This window comes from Harpia harpyja, chromosome 18 (genome assembly GCF_026419915.1).
Source record: "Harpia harpyja isolate bHarHar1 chromosome 18, bHarHar1 primary haplotype, whole genome shotgun sequence".
Taxonomy (NCBI): domain Eukaryota; kingdom Metazoa; phylum Chordata; class Aves; order Accipitriformes; family Accipitridae; genus Harpia; species Harpia harpyja.
This window is the reverse complement of record NC_068957.1, coordinates 16,235,300-16,253,013: the sequence shown is the minus strand read 5'-3', so window position 1 is coordinate 16,253,013 and position 17,714 is coordinate 16,235,300. Positions and strand designations below refer to the sequence as shown.

Below are 17,714 nucleotides of genomic sequence, written 5' to 3'. Positions count from 1 at the left end.
TCTCTCCTGAAGACCCTGTCCATCATAGCACCCCAGTCACAGGACTCATCCCACCAGGTTCACTTATGCCAATGATGTCATAGCTCTGGGATTGGGCCAAAGCTTCTATGTCCTCTTGTTTATTCCTCATGCTGCGTGCATTAGTATAAAGACATTCCAAGTGTGCTCCAGTGTACTCAGCACATCATAGAGCAGGCTGACGCTAGCACACCGTTCCTCAAACGCTGCCATGCTGCCCCCAGTCTTATCTCTAGTGAGCCTGGTTTTATCCCTTTCCTCCTTCAAATCCAGTTTAAAGCTCTTTCAATGAGCTCTGCTAACTGCTGCACAAAGATCCTTTTCTCCATTTGAGACAGGTGTACCCTGCCTGTCACTAGCAGGCCTAGTGTTGTATAGGCCAACCCATGATCACAAAACTCAAAATTCTGCCGGTGACACCAGTCTCACGGCCAGGTATTGAACTGCTGGGTCTTCCTCTTTCTTACCTCATCATTCCCTGCAACTGGAAGGATAAAGGAGAACACTACTTGTGCTCCTGAGTTGTCCCAAGGCCCTGAAGTCTCTCTTGATTGCCCTTGGACTTCTTATTGCAACTTCACCGCTGCCTACACGAAAAATCAATAACGGATAATAATCCAAGGGCCGTACCAAGGTAGGAAGCTTTCTCTCCACATCTCTAACCCAGGCCCCAGGGAGGCAGCAGACTTCCCTAAGAACAGGGTCTGGTCTGCATATCAGGCCTTTTGTTCCCCTCAGAAGAGTCTCCTCTGACAATGACCCACCTTTTTTTTTTTTTCTTTACAGAAGCAGTTTTGGCGTGGGTTGTAGGCTGACTTAACCTTGGTGACACCTCCAACCTAGATGAACCACCATCCATGTCATTGTCCAGTTCTACTTGCAGAGCCTCGCACCTATTGTGCAAGCACACCTGGGAAGGTGGAGTGGTCACAGAGGAGACGCGCCTGCTGCGCCGGGCAGGAACTGGTCGCCATTGCCCCCTGTCCCTTGGGTCACCGTGTTGTGGCGGGTGGGGAGAGGACAGGCAATCCTCCGTACCGTGCGTCCAGTCTGCCTGACGGGCCTGTCCCAGGGAAGGTAGGCTGCGATTCCAGTAGTCTCTCTCTGTCACACTCCCCGATACGCCTCAACCCCCTCACCTCCTCCCTGAGCTCTGTCACTGAGCGGAGGAGTTCCTCTCCCCGGGACCACCTCCCACAGGTGCGCTCCCTGCTGCCGGCCGCTGCCGGCGTAAGAGCAGGGCACAGCCTGCAGCCTGACACCTGGGTAGCAGCGTGCTCCCACCGGAGCTCTCTCTGGGAAGCTGCGTCAGTCGCAGCGGGTGCAGCGTTTAGAGCGGACACGGCCTTCTGCCGGGTGGATGCCATGGCTGCCTGGCCGGGCCGGCGGAGCTACAGCACCTTTGCCGCCCCCCGCCGTTTGCCCGCCCCGCTCGGGCCCCCCCGGGGCGCTCGGCCGTCGCCGCTCCTGGCCCCGCCCAGGTCTCCTCAGGCGCTGTGGCGCGAGCTGCCGGCTGGCGGCGGGTCGGTCTCTCGGCTCCCCTCAGGTTTCCCGCGCCAGGAACCCCGCGCACCGCGCCAGAGCGCTCCGCTGCCGGCACCGGAGCTGCTCGCCTGGGTGAGGGAGACTTGATGAAGGGAATGAGGAAAGCAGTCTATATATAGCACCGATTGTTCCCGTGTAAGTATTTTTCATTGATTTTTGTAGATTACTTGTCTATAAAAAGGGGGCGTAACTGGGTATCTGAGCCTGTACAGGGCAGCAGGCCAGCTCTGGTTCTCCTTGTCCTCTCTCTTGCCCCAGTGGGGGAGTCTCTCACTCAGTGATGCAGAGGGAAGTGAAATACGTGTGGTCGGAACTGGGTGTGGGGAGAGATTTTCCTCCACGGTGAACGGACCTGGTTCATCAACTCATGCTGACTGCAGCTGCAGTTTCATGTTGAGCCTTTTGGCCAGATGCAGTTTCAGAGGTCGGTGTTCCCACCTCCCCTCCAGCTCCGGTCCTGGTGCCTGGTTAGCAATACCGTTGAGCTTCTTGCTATGTGAGAAGGAACGACCTTCCTCTACACTGGTTTGGTGTGACGATTTGTTTAAAAAACAAAAAATGAACAGTGCTGGTAGTTTTTGTCACAGGATCATTTAGTAGATCCCCTGAAGGCTAGAGCCGTAGAAATCAGATGACTCAGAGACAGCAGCATCTGACCAGGCAGGGGAGGAGGTGATGTGGGACTGAGAAGCCATGGTGAAGGGAAGATGGAGCAGTGGGTTAAACTGGATCTTCCACTGAAGGAAATGCCGTGGGAAATGGCAGCCTTACCTGAGCTGACTCTGCTCGATCAACGTCAGGCTGACTGATAGCACAGCCACAGCTGCTAAAAGAAGGTTTTCTTCCTCAATAAAACAATCTCAAGAAGGCTAGAGATAAATTTCTTGAACTGATTTATCCGTGCATGATAACTAACTCAGCCCACTAGGAAAGCGTAAAGCTGCACCTCAGTGAAGCATGGAGTCAGCGTGGAGGTGAAACGTGCATGTGCATCTCGAAGGTGATGTGCCGCTGCCTCAGCCCAAAAGACAAAGCAGAATTGAAGAGGTACACTGAAAGCACCAAAAGACAGCCTGAGCGTTGGAATAGGCTCTGCTCAGCAAGCAAGTAAAAGGAACAAGGATTTTGCTTTGCAAAAATCAGGGCTGTGGAGCAGAGCCAATAGCCATCTATGGAAATCACAAGGGGAGTGACAAAGGGGACTAAGGAATGGCTATTCCCTACCTGTAATAGTTTTAGAACCAGAGAAAAGATGGGAACTTCCCAGGTGGCAGCTTTAAAGCGAAAGGAGGAGTGTTTTGTCCCATGCTCAGCCCAGCTCTGGAGCTCCTTGCCAAAAGGTGTTGGTACTAAACGGTTGCATGGCTTCAAAATGTTTCAGGAAAACTAATGAAAAAACCCCCCAAACTTAACAAGACACTACCTCTGGTTCAGGAGACTTTGAGAATGCGAGGAAAGTGGGTCTGTAGTGCTTCTACTGCTCTTACGCTCCGACCCTGGGTGTCTGTGCCAGGCTGGTGCCAGAGACAAGGTGCTGGCCTGGCCTGGGCCTTTGGTTTGATCTCATACAGCTGTCCTGGAGAGCAAACCTTGAACTATATGTGATTCATATTTGCAAATTGTAACTCATGTACAAGAAAATGCAGATTGCTGCCAAGAGAAACCTACTGAATTCTCTCTCTCTCTCTCAATCTTGTGCGTGCTCTGCCAGGCACAAACAGATTCGTGTTCCACAGAGCCTGAACGCAGTTTCATCTGGACATCTGCCTGTAGTGCACAGTCTCCTGAGTTCCAGACTTTCATTATTTCTCTTCAAGCAATCAGGAAGACAGAACTTCTTCTGGTGCAGAGTCTCTTACAATAACCAAAAAACAGGGAAAGCATGACTAGCTCTGCTGTGGACAGCCTGAGCTCCACAATGTGAAACAAGCAGCAAGCACCAGTGATACCAGCTTGCCTCCCCACAAAGGATAATTATTTTCCACCAATGTTAATAAAAGTAAAGAAAGATAATTAAATTTAAAAGGTGAATCGTGGAGTTCGCAAGAAAGCAGAGAGCTAATGTTCACCACCACCACCTAAACTGGATGCAGATAAGAAAAAAAAAAAAAAAAAAAAAGGCATGCAGGGCGCTCCCCCTTCTGTCACTGCTTTTGCAGAGTGGAGTGCTCTCAGTCACTGAGCCAGTCCTTAGGCACTGTAGAAACAAGGAGAAAAGGAATCACCAGCCCAAGTCTAAGCCCTACAGTAGTATGCATGAGCTGGTCCCTAAGAGTGCAGGCAGATGTAGCCAGTGGTTTGAACAAAGGCACCAAGACAACACTGTTTCACCAAAGCCTCTGGACCACTATGCAAAGCCCTGTGTGACAATTTTCACTCTCCTGCCCTCTCCACGCTGCACTTGGGGGACTGTACATCTTTTAGGAGATGCATTTCCCTGACGGTCCCTTTGGTTACATAAAAGCTGCTGTGAGTAAATCTCATCCTCCAGGTAGCTTGTGTCTCACCCAGGAGTGTTTGGAAGAGTTTCATGTCTCTGTAGAGGGATTGTCAAGACACAGTTCATAAATTTGAGGAGGCACCTGGCCCTGTTATGGACTACTGTGGTGTGCATTGCTGGGACAAACTGTCCCCAGGGTAGTGCCTCCCCCTGTGTTACCCAGGATACGTTTGCTCCTGTATTGATTGCATACGTCTTCAGGCAGTCACTAAAAGGGGAAATTTGACCCCACAGTGCAGGGGCTCGTAACGATCTTGGCAGGTTTATTGGCCTGATCGATGGTACATGACTTCTCCGCCAGAGCTGAAAAAAAATGTAAGTCATCCTTATATTAAAACAAGTGTGGGGAAAAGATGTTTCCACAAAGAATTGTTCAATCTTTTAAAATTAGGTTTCTTTTTTCCCTAAACTATTGGCTAATGGACTGAAGAATTTCTAAATGCATCTGTTTTTGAAGACAATGCCATTTTTCTCAGGAAAGAAAATCATTAAGTGACAAGTGAACAACAAGTCTGTCCTTGTCAGTGTGTTTCTCAGGCTCAGCTGGGGAAACAGGTGTGGAAAAGGTTTAAATTAAATGGTTCTCCAAACTCAGAGTCAAAATGTAAACTGTTAGGATTCTGATGCTTTTGTTTTCCTTTCAGGGTTTTGCACATTTTTGCTCTACGGTCCAATTGTGCATTATTCCAGAAATCAGTGGCCTGGTGCAAAGCTCATCAATGCATTAATTTCCGTGGTTGTAAAAGCTGCAACTTCATCACAACACCCTGAATACCTTGGAGGATTTCCTGTGGGTCCTGGGATCTTTGCTGCTTGCATCTGGCACATCTGATGAAATAGTCTGGATTTGTATATTAACACAACATATACCTATATGCTAAGTACATATAAACATCTGAGAGCAAGATTTGAATTTGGAACTTACTGTATTACAGCTGATGCTGAAGTTTTAATACTGAGAAACAGGAACAGCTATACCATTTATCAGTTCTGGTAGACTTGTATACTCCTACACGTACAAGTTTTCCACATGGGTTAAACACAGCTTTAAACACCAGACTTAAATGTTTAAGTCTGCCCTCTGTGGAAGCTCCAGAGTTTTTCTATATTTAACCTGAGTATTTAATCCTATTTCATTTATGTTTTAGAGTAGGTGGGATATAGCATGCTTGGTGACCTTGCAGTCTCAAGCACAAACAATACCTTCTATGATCTCAGGAATGTCACATCCTGAGTATGTTGCCAAATATTTAACTCTTATTGGGCTAACCCTGAAGAAGAGCTTCCATTCATTCACACATGTGGGTTGTTGAGATATGAATCTTGTCACAGTGCCAATGAATAAGGAAAACCAGGACAGGGTTGCAGGAGTGAGAACTTCCATGTGCTCTCCCACTTGCGCTCCTCACACTGTGACCCAGACAAACCACTGCTGTGAGAAACTCTGCCTCTGCTGCAGCCCCTTAGTTAGCACCAAAAGCTTACATAAACCACCAAAAATAAATATTACACTTAATGTCTGCTTTTGGTAAAACTGAACTAATGTTGGCATAAGCCAGAACAAAAAAAATCCAGGCTTCCATTGCAAAAGGTGCCCTTCCCGGTCCACCTAACTTTCCAAGCTAATTTCCTGGGCAAGGCATTTCAAACTCAGCGGTCACTTCAACCTTCTGATAAAGTCCCTTGAAATTATCAGTAACCAAAACAAGTGGGACTGATGCAATGAGAGCAATGCTTGATCCCAGAGCAAGACCTTTCTGAGCAGACCTTGCTAGGATGAAACTCCAGGAAGTCTGCAAGAGCTGCTCAGAGGCAATACCACAGTTGTTGTCACTGTCTGGTTTGGCAGGGAGGAGGCAGGGGGTGGCCATTTGATTTGTCTAGCACTTACAAATCCATACAAATCCACTGCAAATCCTTAAGTCTGGTAGAAGGCACTGCTGCCAGTCAGTGCCCATCTGTGTTCTCATTCTCTGGTTGCTCCTTCCCTGTTCTCAACTCCCCTCCCCCCCCCCCCCGTAGCCCTTGCTTTGCTGTAAGCATTGTCTGCATTGCACTGAGATTTAGATGTGGGGAATTTCTTCTGTCTGACACACTGAATTAAAAGTCTGTTCTGCTGGGGCACTTTCATCCCTTGAGAGAGAAGCAAGTTGAGTTGCAGGTCTGGGCTGTGACAGCAGAAGATTACTTTTTTTATTATTATAATTTTTTTCCGACCCTGAATCCTGGCATCCTATAGTGTGGAGCGAGTGCTTCCTGTTGACTCTGCCTCTAATTTGCACACCTGAAAATAGCACAACTGAGCTTAGTTAGATTGATTTTTAAACAGATTTGCGGGGAATAATTGAGGGGGAGGTGGTGTTTACTAAACTCATGAAGAATTCCCCCTTCCCCTCCTATTCACATGTATATATGATATGTAGAGGGAATCAGACAAATGGCCAGCCTTTTTTTCTCTTTGAATGTGCTGTCTATTTTTATAACTGAACCTGTACATATGTATAAAAAGTGACACATCTTTCTTTTACTAACTGGAGAAGAAAATCTTAAATAAAATGGAATGAGATAATTTTATGTAAAAAACCCCAAACAAACAAACAAACAAAACATCACAAGTATAAATTGGGAGAGGAATGGCTGGAGAGCAGCCCTGCAGAAAGGGATCGGGAGGTGCTGGTCGGCAGCAGGCCCAATATGAGTCAGCAGTGTGCTCTGGCAGCCAAGAGGGCAAACCGCATCCTGGTATGCATTAAACACAGTATAACCAGAGGTGATTACCCTACTGTGTTCATCATTGGTGCAGACTCACCTTGAGTACTATGTGCAGCTCAGGGCTCCACAATTTAAGAAGGACGTGAAGGTCCCTGAATGCATCCAGAGGAGGGCAACAAAGCTGGTAAAAGGGCTGGAAGGAATGTTCTATGAGGAGCAGCTCAGGACTTCGGGATTGCCTAGTTTGGAGAAAAGGAGGCTGAGGGGTGACCTCATTGCTTTCTACAGCTTCCGAGAAGGGGAAGTGGAGAGGGAGGTGCTGATCTCTTCTCCCTGGGATCCAGTGATAGGACACGTGGGAATGGTGCAAAGCTGTGCTAGGGAAGGTCTAGACTGGACATTGGGAAGCATTTCTTTAATGAGAGGGTGGTCAAAGACTGGAGAAGACTTCCTAGAGAAGAGGTCGATGCCCCAAGCCTGTCAGTGTTTAAGAGGCATTTGGACAATGCCCTTAATAGCATGCTTTAACTTTTGGTCAGCTCTAAAGTGCTCAGGCAGTTGGACTAGATGATCATTGTAGGTCACATCCAACTGAAATAGTCTAGTCTAGTCTTGTCTAAATTTTGAGCTAAAATATTTTTGTTTAGCCCATAAGCAAGCGTCAACTTTTTATTAAATAAAGCATCTCAACTTCATTCTATGAAACCTACGAATCTTAGAAGAGATTTTCAGATATATGGTTAAGAGCGTTACAATTACATTAACACTTGGCAACACACTTCCAGCTACTAACTACTAATTCCCTCACCAACTTCACCTTTTGCCTTAAACTGGTCTGATACCGGAACTGGTGAGATAACAAGTGTTTGTCCGTACATGTGCTGCCAAACATCAGGAACAATAGTTTGGAGATACCTTCTAAAAGATAATAAAGTGTGAAACCAGTGCCTCACTGGTGCTCAGGATTACCATAGCCACAGGGGAGGCAGGAGGCAATGAAAGAACCTCTGATAAAAGCTACGGCAATACTCTTGCTTCATGACAGGAAGGTATGTGCTTTGCCACGAAGCCTGATGAAATGGGAATGCAGTATTTCTGGGGACTGTATGTACTAGAAGAAACCCTAGGTTTTAAAGGAGAATAAAAAGGATGCAACAAGGAGGTTTCAGCCCAGCTCTCTGTAGATTTCCCAAGCACCCAGAACTGCTGCCAGGGAAGCAGACAAGCATCACTCCTGTGTGTTCAGAGACAAAACACCAGGGAGGATTTTTCAAGCCACGGGTAGCTGTCTTGCTCCTGTAATTTCTCCCAGAAAACAGTACAAAGTGCAGTTATCCAAAACAATAATATTAAGGCCTATCTGTTAAGTACAGTACCTAGTCGTGTTTTGCTGCAGAACTCATCTGCCCAGGAAAAGCAAGCCGACCACGGTAGCACTTTTTGAAATGAGGCAAATAAGTAGTAGAGCGCATTAGCAATGATAACATTGTAGTAGATCGCCACAAATGTTGAGATGATGACCATTGTGATGCCCACTCCTAGGAAAGAGCACGACACAATGTCTTAACTACCCCAAACTCAGGTTGAAAAAAAAAAAAAATGGCCTTCACTTGACTTCTAAAAAGCTACGTGGGGAAAAGTTAAAAAAAAAAAAATTTAAATAAATGTGAACAGGAACCGAACAGGGAAAGGCTAAAGATGTGAAATGAGGGATATGATCCCAGATCTACCTGGGAACATAATACTGACCTTGTAAGCTTGGGAATATTCTCTACACAGAAACCGGCTTCTCAGAATTAGTAACTTTGTGAAGAAATCATTATTTCACATCTGCTTATTAGTAGCATAAAAAAGATCTAAGGAAACATAACAATACCAACCTTGAAACAATGGTAATATTCTCCAGACGGAAATTGGCCCTAGACTGGCAAACTGCCCAAGGGAACATTCCATGAAAAATAAGGGCAAGCCAGCTAAGGCCAACATCAGGGTGTATGGGATCAGAAAAGCACCTGAGGGGAGAGAGGGAAGAAAACCCACAAACACACACACAGGGAAAACAATGAATCTTTCAGTATTCACCACAGTTCCATTGCATTTTATACTCCCCCTTTTTCCCCCAGCCTCAAATATCCCACTGTGGGGGTTTTTTTGCTTTTTGCAGAATAGAGAGATTTGTTTCTAATTCCTGTTTTCTCTAAGGCTAAACAGTACCTGCGATGAAGAGACACAGACTACCAGGAGAACTGGTGATTTACATGGGCTGGCTTCTCTTTTGTAGAGTTCAAAGGATTTTACAAAAACTCTTAAAGACATACTGCTCTCATGCAAGCAGGGACACTGCTCAGCTGTAGGCACCATCGGCTTTGCCTGCTTTCTATTTCATCTTCCAGCTTTTAGTTTAAAAAGGAACAGATCCATTCCTTCACGTACTTAGCTGTGATTTGCAACTGCCCTGTTAGAGTAGCTACTGGATGTCCAAGCATGAAAATTATTTTCTATGGTTGGCTGACTCCTGTGTCAAACAGCATCGCAGCATGGCTCTTGTTCGAGGCCATTTTGAAGTGCACATTAACCTGATATCAATGTGAGCCCTGTTCTGTGAAAGGGACTGGCACGTCTTCGCGTGTGCGCAAAAGATACGGAAAGTGAGAGCACAGGTTTCCTAAGCGTGACCTGATATCCCCGCAGAAATCTGTCCTCTCCTCCCTCAGTGAACTTCAAGCAATCGAGGACCCAGTTGTGCAAGGAACTGCAAATACCTGCTGTAATTTAAGGAAGTACATAGTCCCACAGAATTAACTGGATTACTCCTGTGTTTCGAAACAAGGATGTAACAGTTGTCTGTCTTTATCAATCATGGGCAAGGGGCACAGAGCAGGATACAAGCGGCAGCACGAATATGCTTAAAATGCAAAGCTTTCTGCTGCAGCACATAAGAAAAGAAACATCTAGTTGAAGGGCTGATATCACGAGTTATTTTGTTTTCACAATTTTCTTCATTATTCATAAGTAATACAAGCCAGCCAAACTCACTCCAGTAAAACTCCTGTACCATGAATGCCACCTTGTGCGCATGCAGTGCAGTTGTACGGGCAGTGCTGCGTTTACAGTCCAGAATTTGACTTCCAACGACTGTTAGGCAGAGCAAATAAGTACATACGAGCAAGTCCTCTGCAGTTACTTGGCGTTTACGCTCTCTTTAATTACCAGTGGTTGCCTGGCAAGTAGACAGAACTCCGGAATAGCAGCCGGGGAAGCCAGTGGCCTCTGTTTGGCTTTGCCACTAGTTCATTGTGCAAGCACGTAGAGGCTCTCTCTGCCTCGCGCTTCCCAAGTATCTGATGGGGATAATTATTGAGCTTGGGTAATTATTCCGGCCTAGCTTGTTTGCCTGGCAAAACAAAGGTTGAGAGGGGATTCAATTGCTCTCTATAAACATATCAGGGAGGTAAGCACTGGGGAGGGAGAACAGCTATTTAGCTAAGTAGAGGATATTGGCACATTGACAAAAAGATGCATGTTGCTCACAAGTAAATCAGAAGAGTTGTGGAATTTTGCGGTTAAAACTAAATACTATTTGCCTTTTCAGCTGGTACCCAAAAAGCACAGGGATGCCTCCTCCTCCTCTTCCCATTCCCATCAGCGGGCACTATCCCAGTTCCCAGGGTGATGCTCACATCCAGCTTTGACAAAACGTGCCTGACCTCAGGGCTGGCCCTCGGATCTGGCCCTCCTCTCTCTTGGGGATAGCAAGGTGTGCCCGCCCGACGCTGCCATTCAATACAGGTACCTCCGCCATTCTGGTAGGTGAGGTAGGGAAACCGCCAGACGTTGCCCAGGCCCACAGCGTAGCCCACCATGGAGAGCAGGTAGTCGCCTTTGTTTGACCAGTTGCCACGCTCCAAGTTCTCATCGCTGTCACTGGCGTGGGCATCTTTTTCGTTTGACAAACTGAAGTCCTTGGAAGAGAAGAAGACGGGAGGCTCAAGATTGCCCCATAGGCGAGCGGGGCAGTCATATCCTCATTTGTCCTTGGCATTGATGGGCAGGGCAGCTAGACATGGTGGGCAGAGCCAGGTGTGCTGCTCATCAGCCTCTCTGTGATGAAGCTGGGCTTAAGCAGCCACCCCATGTTTCTGCCTGTCAAGAGGCAGCTGCTGCATGTGCCAAGTCACCCTGTGCTTGAGGTGACATGCCATTTCATTGCCTCTGTATGATCATCCCGAACCCTGGGAAAGGTCATGCCGGGGCTTTGCCAGAGCAATGACTAACTTTTGTTTTGCTGCCGTGAGCTTTGTCCTTCCGACACCAGCTGTTATAAGCCTGCACTTTGTACCAAGGGCATATCAGACTCATCCCAAGTCCCTTTTTAGTATTTGTTTGTAGAGATTAGCAACTCTAGGTCCAGCTTAGAAGCTCCCCTGAATTTGGCTCCTATTAAGACAATTCATAAATGCATTCCTGTGTCCAACAAATATTTTATTGCACCTCAGCTAAAAACCTAGAGCTGATGAAGGGAATGAAGCAAGTGTGGATTATGGGTCCTCTTGGCTACAGCAGCGTCCCTTGTTTGTAGGCATTTCCATTACCATCAGGAGAGGTAGGAGTGGGTTCTCATGCTTCTTAATGGCAAAGATGAATCTTCCTAGATAAGGATCATTTGGAGATTCTTATCCTTGCAATGTTGGGCACTTCTTCTCAGACTGATGCAACTCAGGGCCAAATCCTGTTCATTCTTGTGTTAGTGGCAGGCATAGAGCACAGCTCAGATGTAGTAGATATAGATAAGGTGTTTATGTGTGTGTTGGCTATTTCCTTTTCTCTCTATCGACTGATATGTAACCGAGACACCATTTAACCAATATACACAAAACCTAAGCCATATACAATCACAACAGCTATTCCAATTTCAGTAAAGGATGGTGAGGAAGAGACAAAGTTCAAGCTTAATTGTGGAAGAAAGATGTGTAACTTGTTTGACTAACACTATCTCCATTCTCCACCTCTCTAATGAAATTCCAGGCTTAACATTTGTACATGCAAAGCTGAGATGAGCATGAGCCTTGGAGCCTGTGTCAGTCGTATTGGTCAAGGACACTCAGATGACCTCCAAGCCACTTCTATAAATGCCTACTTCTTCCTGTTCCAGAAGCTTTTCTTCCTGTCTTTTTTTTGCCCCACCAGCCTTGGCCTTCTCCCTCTCTCCAACCTTAATATCTCAAACTCCACCTCGTATAGGAACCAGCTATGGCCATTTCCTTTTGTTGCCCAGTTTGCTCAAGCCTCACTCCACGAACAAGAGGGAGAGTTGTTCCATGCAAAATACCTGTTGTCACTAACATCCACACCACCTTCTTGCCAGGCCACAGGAGCAGCCTCACTCCATGGGACAGCACCCTTCAACCATACGCCTCCATCTCACCGATGGTGCCTTCTTCAAGCCACTGGCTACATCTGCCTGCACTCTTAGGGACCAGCTCATGCATACTACTGTAGGGCTTAGACTTGGGCTGGTGACTCATTTTCTCCTTGTTGTACAGTGCCTTGCACAAGGGAATCCCAGGCAGTTACTGGCGTGCCTATATAGTATGGTAAAGAGATAACCAGAAGGAGGAAAATGAGAGACTCATTCTGGGAAGATATATCATGATTACAGGCGGATGAGGAGCTGCAGAAAAAGAAATTACATCCTACATAAATAGGACTTTACTTCTTTGACAACAACACAAAGCTGTCCTGCATTTTCTGCACTATGTATGTCATGGAAGCACATACACAAAGCCATTGCAATGTGCTGTCTTAATGAAAAATAGGAATTTGTTCAAGAATAGAGCTTATCATAGGTACATGTCATGTTTCCAGTGTGCTACCCACATTAGGTGGGCAGCTCTCATTTGCTTAGACTTCAGTAAAACATCTCTCACAGGTACAAATACTATGCTTGGAGAACTGGAGATTCATAAAAAAGAGATAAGTTGGAGAAGGAAGTGGCTAAAGTGGGGGTGGTGTATCACCAAGTTCACACAGAGATTGGCGAGAAGATCATCTAGGAAAACTGGATGACCTCAAGGGCCTGTGTTGTAGAAATGGGACAAAGAACACACAGTGCAAGGTCAACATTTTGGTCCTAAGGATGAGGATTTCTGGATACATTTGTTTAACTTAGGGTGACTGCAGGCTGCCAAGCGGACGCTGCCACGGAAAAAGCAGATGAAATACTATGATGTACAAGCAAAGTCATTCCAGTAGAAAGGAAACAGTTTTCGTATCCTCATATGAGATGTCTGGAACAGCCCGCACTGCTCTGGTTACTCAAGCAAGTTACTCTAGAAGAAAAGGAATAAAGGAAGAAATGAGAGGAATGTGTCTTTTCCTTGGCTAACAAATTACAAATGGAGAGGAATCTTGGTAGATATCTCCCTGAGAAACTCAATGCCAGAGAAGAAGGGCAGTTAGGCAGGCTAAATCACAGCACTGATACCTGAACAATGGGTATAAGGTGCTCATGATGGATGCCAAGGGCTGCACCTTTCCTGGTGCTGTTCCTTGTACCTTCCAGCAAAGGAGCAGGGCTGTCTCCATCCTCACATTAGCTGATGAAGCACACGTGGTAGCACAAACAGCCAGGCCACACGGCTCACCAGGCTCCTGCAGCACTGCTGGGAGGTTTGACTTTCGACCATAACTGCACAGTCAGTGTTTACAAAACAAGTTTCCAGGGAAGCAAAATAACGCACCGAGGAAATAATAAGCAGCAATGTGATCAGATGGGAGAGGGAGATCATTTCATTACCTGAACCAGGCCTCATTATTCACCATTTCCCTGGCAAGAGCTGATAGATGCAGGCTAATGAATCTTAGCACTCCGGATGAGCGGGAGGAGTGCCGGCTCGGTGCTGCCGCATGCTAAGCAGGACCAGAGAATCAGTAAAATATGAACTCATCCATTGCACCACTGCAGCGAGATGAGAGAGGGTTTTAGCCACTGCTGGCTTGGTCTTACCGAGTAACCCCGGCTGTGGGAATGCTGTGCCTGCTATCTGGCCCAGGGGAGTGAACTGAACTCTAAACATCCCAGGAATAATAGGGGATCTGCCACATGGTCTGCATACACTGGTGATAGGTGCAAAGGGCCAGAGTTGGCTCTTTCGGGAAAGCCTTCCAAGACCAACAGTATCAGCTGGAGACTTCCCAGACTGTCCTGGCAATTAAACACCATCCTGGGCCTGGTCATGACACAAGGAAGACATGAACAGAGGACGAGGCAACAGCATCAACACGGAAAAACACAACAGCAGGACCTTTGCCCAGTTCTGTGGCACCTTTGTGTCATCAACGCAGTTGCCCATTGGCTACTGTGGCCATTCCTCCCTTTAAAAACCCAGGGAAACAGCTAATACACCATTCACTGTGCACAATTACTAAAAAAAAAAAAATAAAAATCAACAAAGTAAAACCAAGCAATGCTCAAGAAACCATTACAAAAGGGGAGCAAACCTCTTTAACCTAAATGAGTTCTCAGAGTTGCAAAGACTACCTCTGTTTTTTCTATACTTTCTGCAGACCTCACAAGCAACGTGGCCCCCAAATTTCATATGAAGAACCAGAACACTTGGCAAGGCTCCTCTGGAAGGAGCTTACACACTAGCAGCCAACATAGGATGAAAACCTATTCAAAGAGGAACAGGCATGTGCTGACATTACAGGGAAATGCTGCCCTCATCTGTCTTCCAGTGACAGGTTTTATTTTCCTGCCTACCGTGCCTAAACCATTCATCACTTCCAGAATGAAAAGGCGACTCTACTGTTGCAACCAACTCTAAAGTCTGTGCCCCGGCCTTTGTTTGCACTGGAGCCATTAAGCAATGCTGCCGTCGCCAACTGGAGTCAATATGACCATGTTGCTGCAATGGAGTTGAAATGTAGAAATATCTTGGTTCTCTGTATTGAAGATAGCCTCCTGGCTCAAAAGAAGAAAACGTCTTATACATTCTTTATAAAACTAAAACTGACCAAAGAAAAAAATAATCCCCAATGTCAGGTGAGTGGGAGTAGTGAGAGGCAGCACTGGGGTTCAGCAGGAGCAGAGCAACCCCTGCTCCTGCAGCGGTTTGCAGGCTAGTGCACCAGGCAGCAATGCGGGGGCCTGGATGCCTGCAGCCCGGCCTGTTCCAGAAAGCCACCGACAACAAGGCTGGTTTGCCTCTTTCATCCACATTGGTAACACTCCAGCGCACGCACACATAACACACAGAGCGGAGGCACATGTCAAGCACCATCGGTGGCCCTCAGGAAGGTGAAATGAAGGAGAAATTCAACATGCATTCATATTTCATAAAAGTATAAGCTTTGAAATTGGAAAATTACACCTAGTAGATGAAGTGTAACACTAGCCAGTTCTGTATGGGTTTGGGGTGCAGAAGGAGCATCTCTTAAACCTCTGTGGGACAATGCCGCCGGACAGCCAAGGTCCTCAGAAAGTACTCTGGCTGATGGAAGTGCAGATCGCAGTATGTATCCATTAGCATTTGCAGAGCTCCAGAGGAGCACAGCTCTCAGAGCAGATGGAGATGCTTCTCTATCGAGGCCTGTGTCTTTTAGTTCTTTTAATGAAGTTAGCCCTGCTGAAACTCTGAGAGAGGGGCTGGAAAGTCCGATTCTGCTGGGTCACAGTCTGCTGACAGTTCTCCTTGCTTGTGCCTTTTCCTCTAGATTTCCATTCTCTTGATTTTATTTTGTAAATCCTGGATTTAATCAAAGTCCGCATCTCCAGAATTGAATGTACAGTTGCCCAGCATCTTAATGCCTGGAGCATCGTCCCAGCACAAGCAGACAGGTCTGCTTTGGTGGCACCAAACTGACTCTCTGGAGTTTCGGGGCAGGGGTTTACGATCAGCCCCAGGGTCTGGATTCCAGCTGCATGATTTCAGGTCTCCCACAGCAGCATGGTCAGCTCTCACCCAGCCAAAGGCGGGGGCCAGCTGTGGGCACTGCGCAGCCGCAAGCTTTGCCCAGCCAGGCAGCCAGGTGATGGGAACAAGGTTGGATGCTGCCTGCCCCACAAGCTCCATCCTGTATCATCCAGGCTCTCATATCACTGTCCAAGGGGAGCAGACTGGCCAAAGCTTGCCAGAAACTTCATGACCTATGCAGAAATGCTCACTGGAATGTTTTTAACGGGTTTGTTGAAAAAAACCCCTCTGCCCACAGCAGAGCTAGTCACGCTTTCCCTGTCTTTTGGTTATAGTAAGAGAGTGCACCAGAAGAAGTTCTGTCTTCCTGATTGCTTGAAGAGAAATAATGGAAGTCTGGAACTCAGGAGACTGTGCACTACAGGCAGATGTCCAGATGAAACTGCGTTCAGGCTCTGTGGAACACGAATCTGTTTGTGCCTGGCAGAGCACGCACAAGATTGAGAGAGAGAGAGAGAATTCAGTAGGTTTCTCTTGGCAGCAATCTGCATTTTCTTGTACATGAGTTACAATTTGCAAATATGAATCACATATAGTTCAAGGTTTGCTCTCCAGGACAGCTGTGTGAGATCAAACCAAAGGCCCAGGCCAGGCCAGCACCTTGTCTCTGGCACCAGCCTGGCACAGACACCCAGGGTCGGAGCGTAAGAGCAGTAGAAGCACTACAGACCCACTTTCCTCGCATTCTCAAAGTCTCCTGAACCAGAGGTAGTGTCTTGTTGAGTTTGGGGGGTTTTTCATTAGTTTTCCTGAAAGATTTTGAAGCCATGCAACCGTTTAGTACCAACACCTTTTGGCAAGGAGCTCCAGAGCTGGGCTGAGCATGGGACAAAACACTCCTCCTTTCGCTTTAAAGCTGCCACCTGGGAAGTTCCCATCTTTTCTCTGGTTCTAAAACTATTACAGGTAGGGAATAGCCATTCCTTAGTCCCCTTTGTCACTCCCCTTGTGATTTCCATAGATGGCTATTGGCTCTGCTCCACAGCCCTGATTTTTGCAAAGCAAAATCCTTGTTCCTTTTACTTGCTTGCTGAGCAGAGCCTATTCCAACGCTCAGGCTGTCTTTTGGTGCTTTCAGTGTACCTCTTCAATTCTGCTTTGTCTTTTGGGCTGAGGCAGCAGCACATCACCTTCGAGATGCACATGCACGTTTCACCTCCACGCTGACTCCATGCTTCACTGAGGTGCAGCTTTACGCTTTCCTAGTGGGCTGAGTTAGTTATCATGCACGGATAAATCAGTTCAAGAAATTTATCTCTAGCCTTCTTGAGATTGTTTTATTGAGGAAGAAAACCTTCTTTTAGCAGCTGTGGCTGTGCTATCAGTCAGCCTGACGTTGATCGAGCAGAGTCAGCTCAGGTAAGGCTGCCATTTCCCACGGCATTTCCTTCAGTGGAAGATCCAGTTTAACCCACTGCTCCATCTTCCCTTCACCATGGCTTCTCAGTCCCACATCACCTCCTCCCCTGCCTGGTCAGATGCTGCTGTCTCTGAGTCTGATTTCTGATTTCTACGGCTCTAGCCTTCAGGGGATCTACTAAATGATCCTGTGACAAAAACTACCAGCACGGTTCATTTTTTGTTTTTTAAACAAATCATCACACCAAACCAGTGTAGAGGAAGGTCATTCCTTCTCACATAGAAAGAAGCTCAACGGTATTGCTAACCAGGCACCAGGACCGGAGCTGGAGGGGAGGTGGGAACACAGACCTCTGAAACTGCATCTGGCCAAAAGGCTCAACATGAAACTGCAGCTGCAGTCAGCATGAGTTGATGAACCAGGTCCGTTCACCGTGGAGGAAAATCTCTCCCCACACCCAGTTCCGACCACACGTATTTCACTTCCCTCTGCATCACTGAGTGAGAGACTCCCCCACTGGGGCAAGAGAGAGGACAAGGAGAACCAGAGCTGGCCTGCTGCCCTGTACAGGCTCAGATACCCAGTTACGCCCCCTTTTTACAGA

At 46.9% G+C, this 17,714-nt stretch overlaps 1 protein-coding gene across 1 annotated transcript in view; it reads right to left on the bottom strand.

The window, feature by feature from the left end:
* Nucleotides 1-15,849, bottom strand: part of LOC128153728 (sodium- and chloride-dependent neutral and basic amino acid transporter B(0+)-like) — a 33,787-nt gene extending 17,938 nt beyond the window's left edge. Inside the window, exons 1-6 of the mRNA XM_052813367.1 lie at nt 15,739-15,849; nt 10,569-10,737; nt 8,656-8,787; nt 8,152-8,313; nt 2,335-2,389; nt 803-911 (exon numbers count right to left, since the gene is read on the bottom strand). Coding sequence (XP_052669327.1) covers nt 803-911; nt 2,335-2,389; nt 8,152-8,313; nt 8,656-8,787; nt 10,569-10,737; nt 15,739-15,849 — 738 coding nt within the window. The remainder of the gene's footprint in view (nt 1-802; nt 912-2,334; nt 2,390-8,151; nt 8,314-8,655; nt 8,788-10,568; nt 10,738-15,738) is intronic.
* Nucleotides 15,850-17,714: the final 1,865 nt, after the last annotated feature.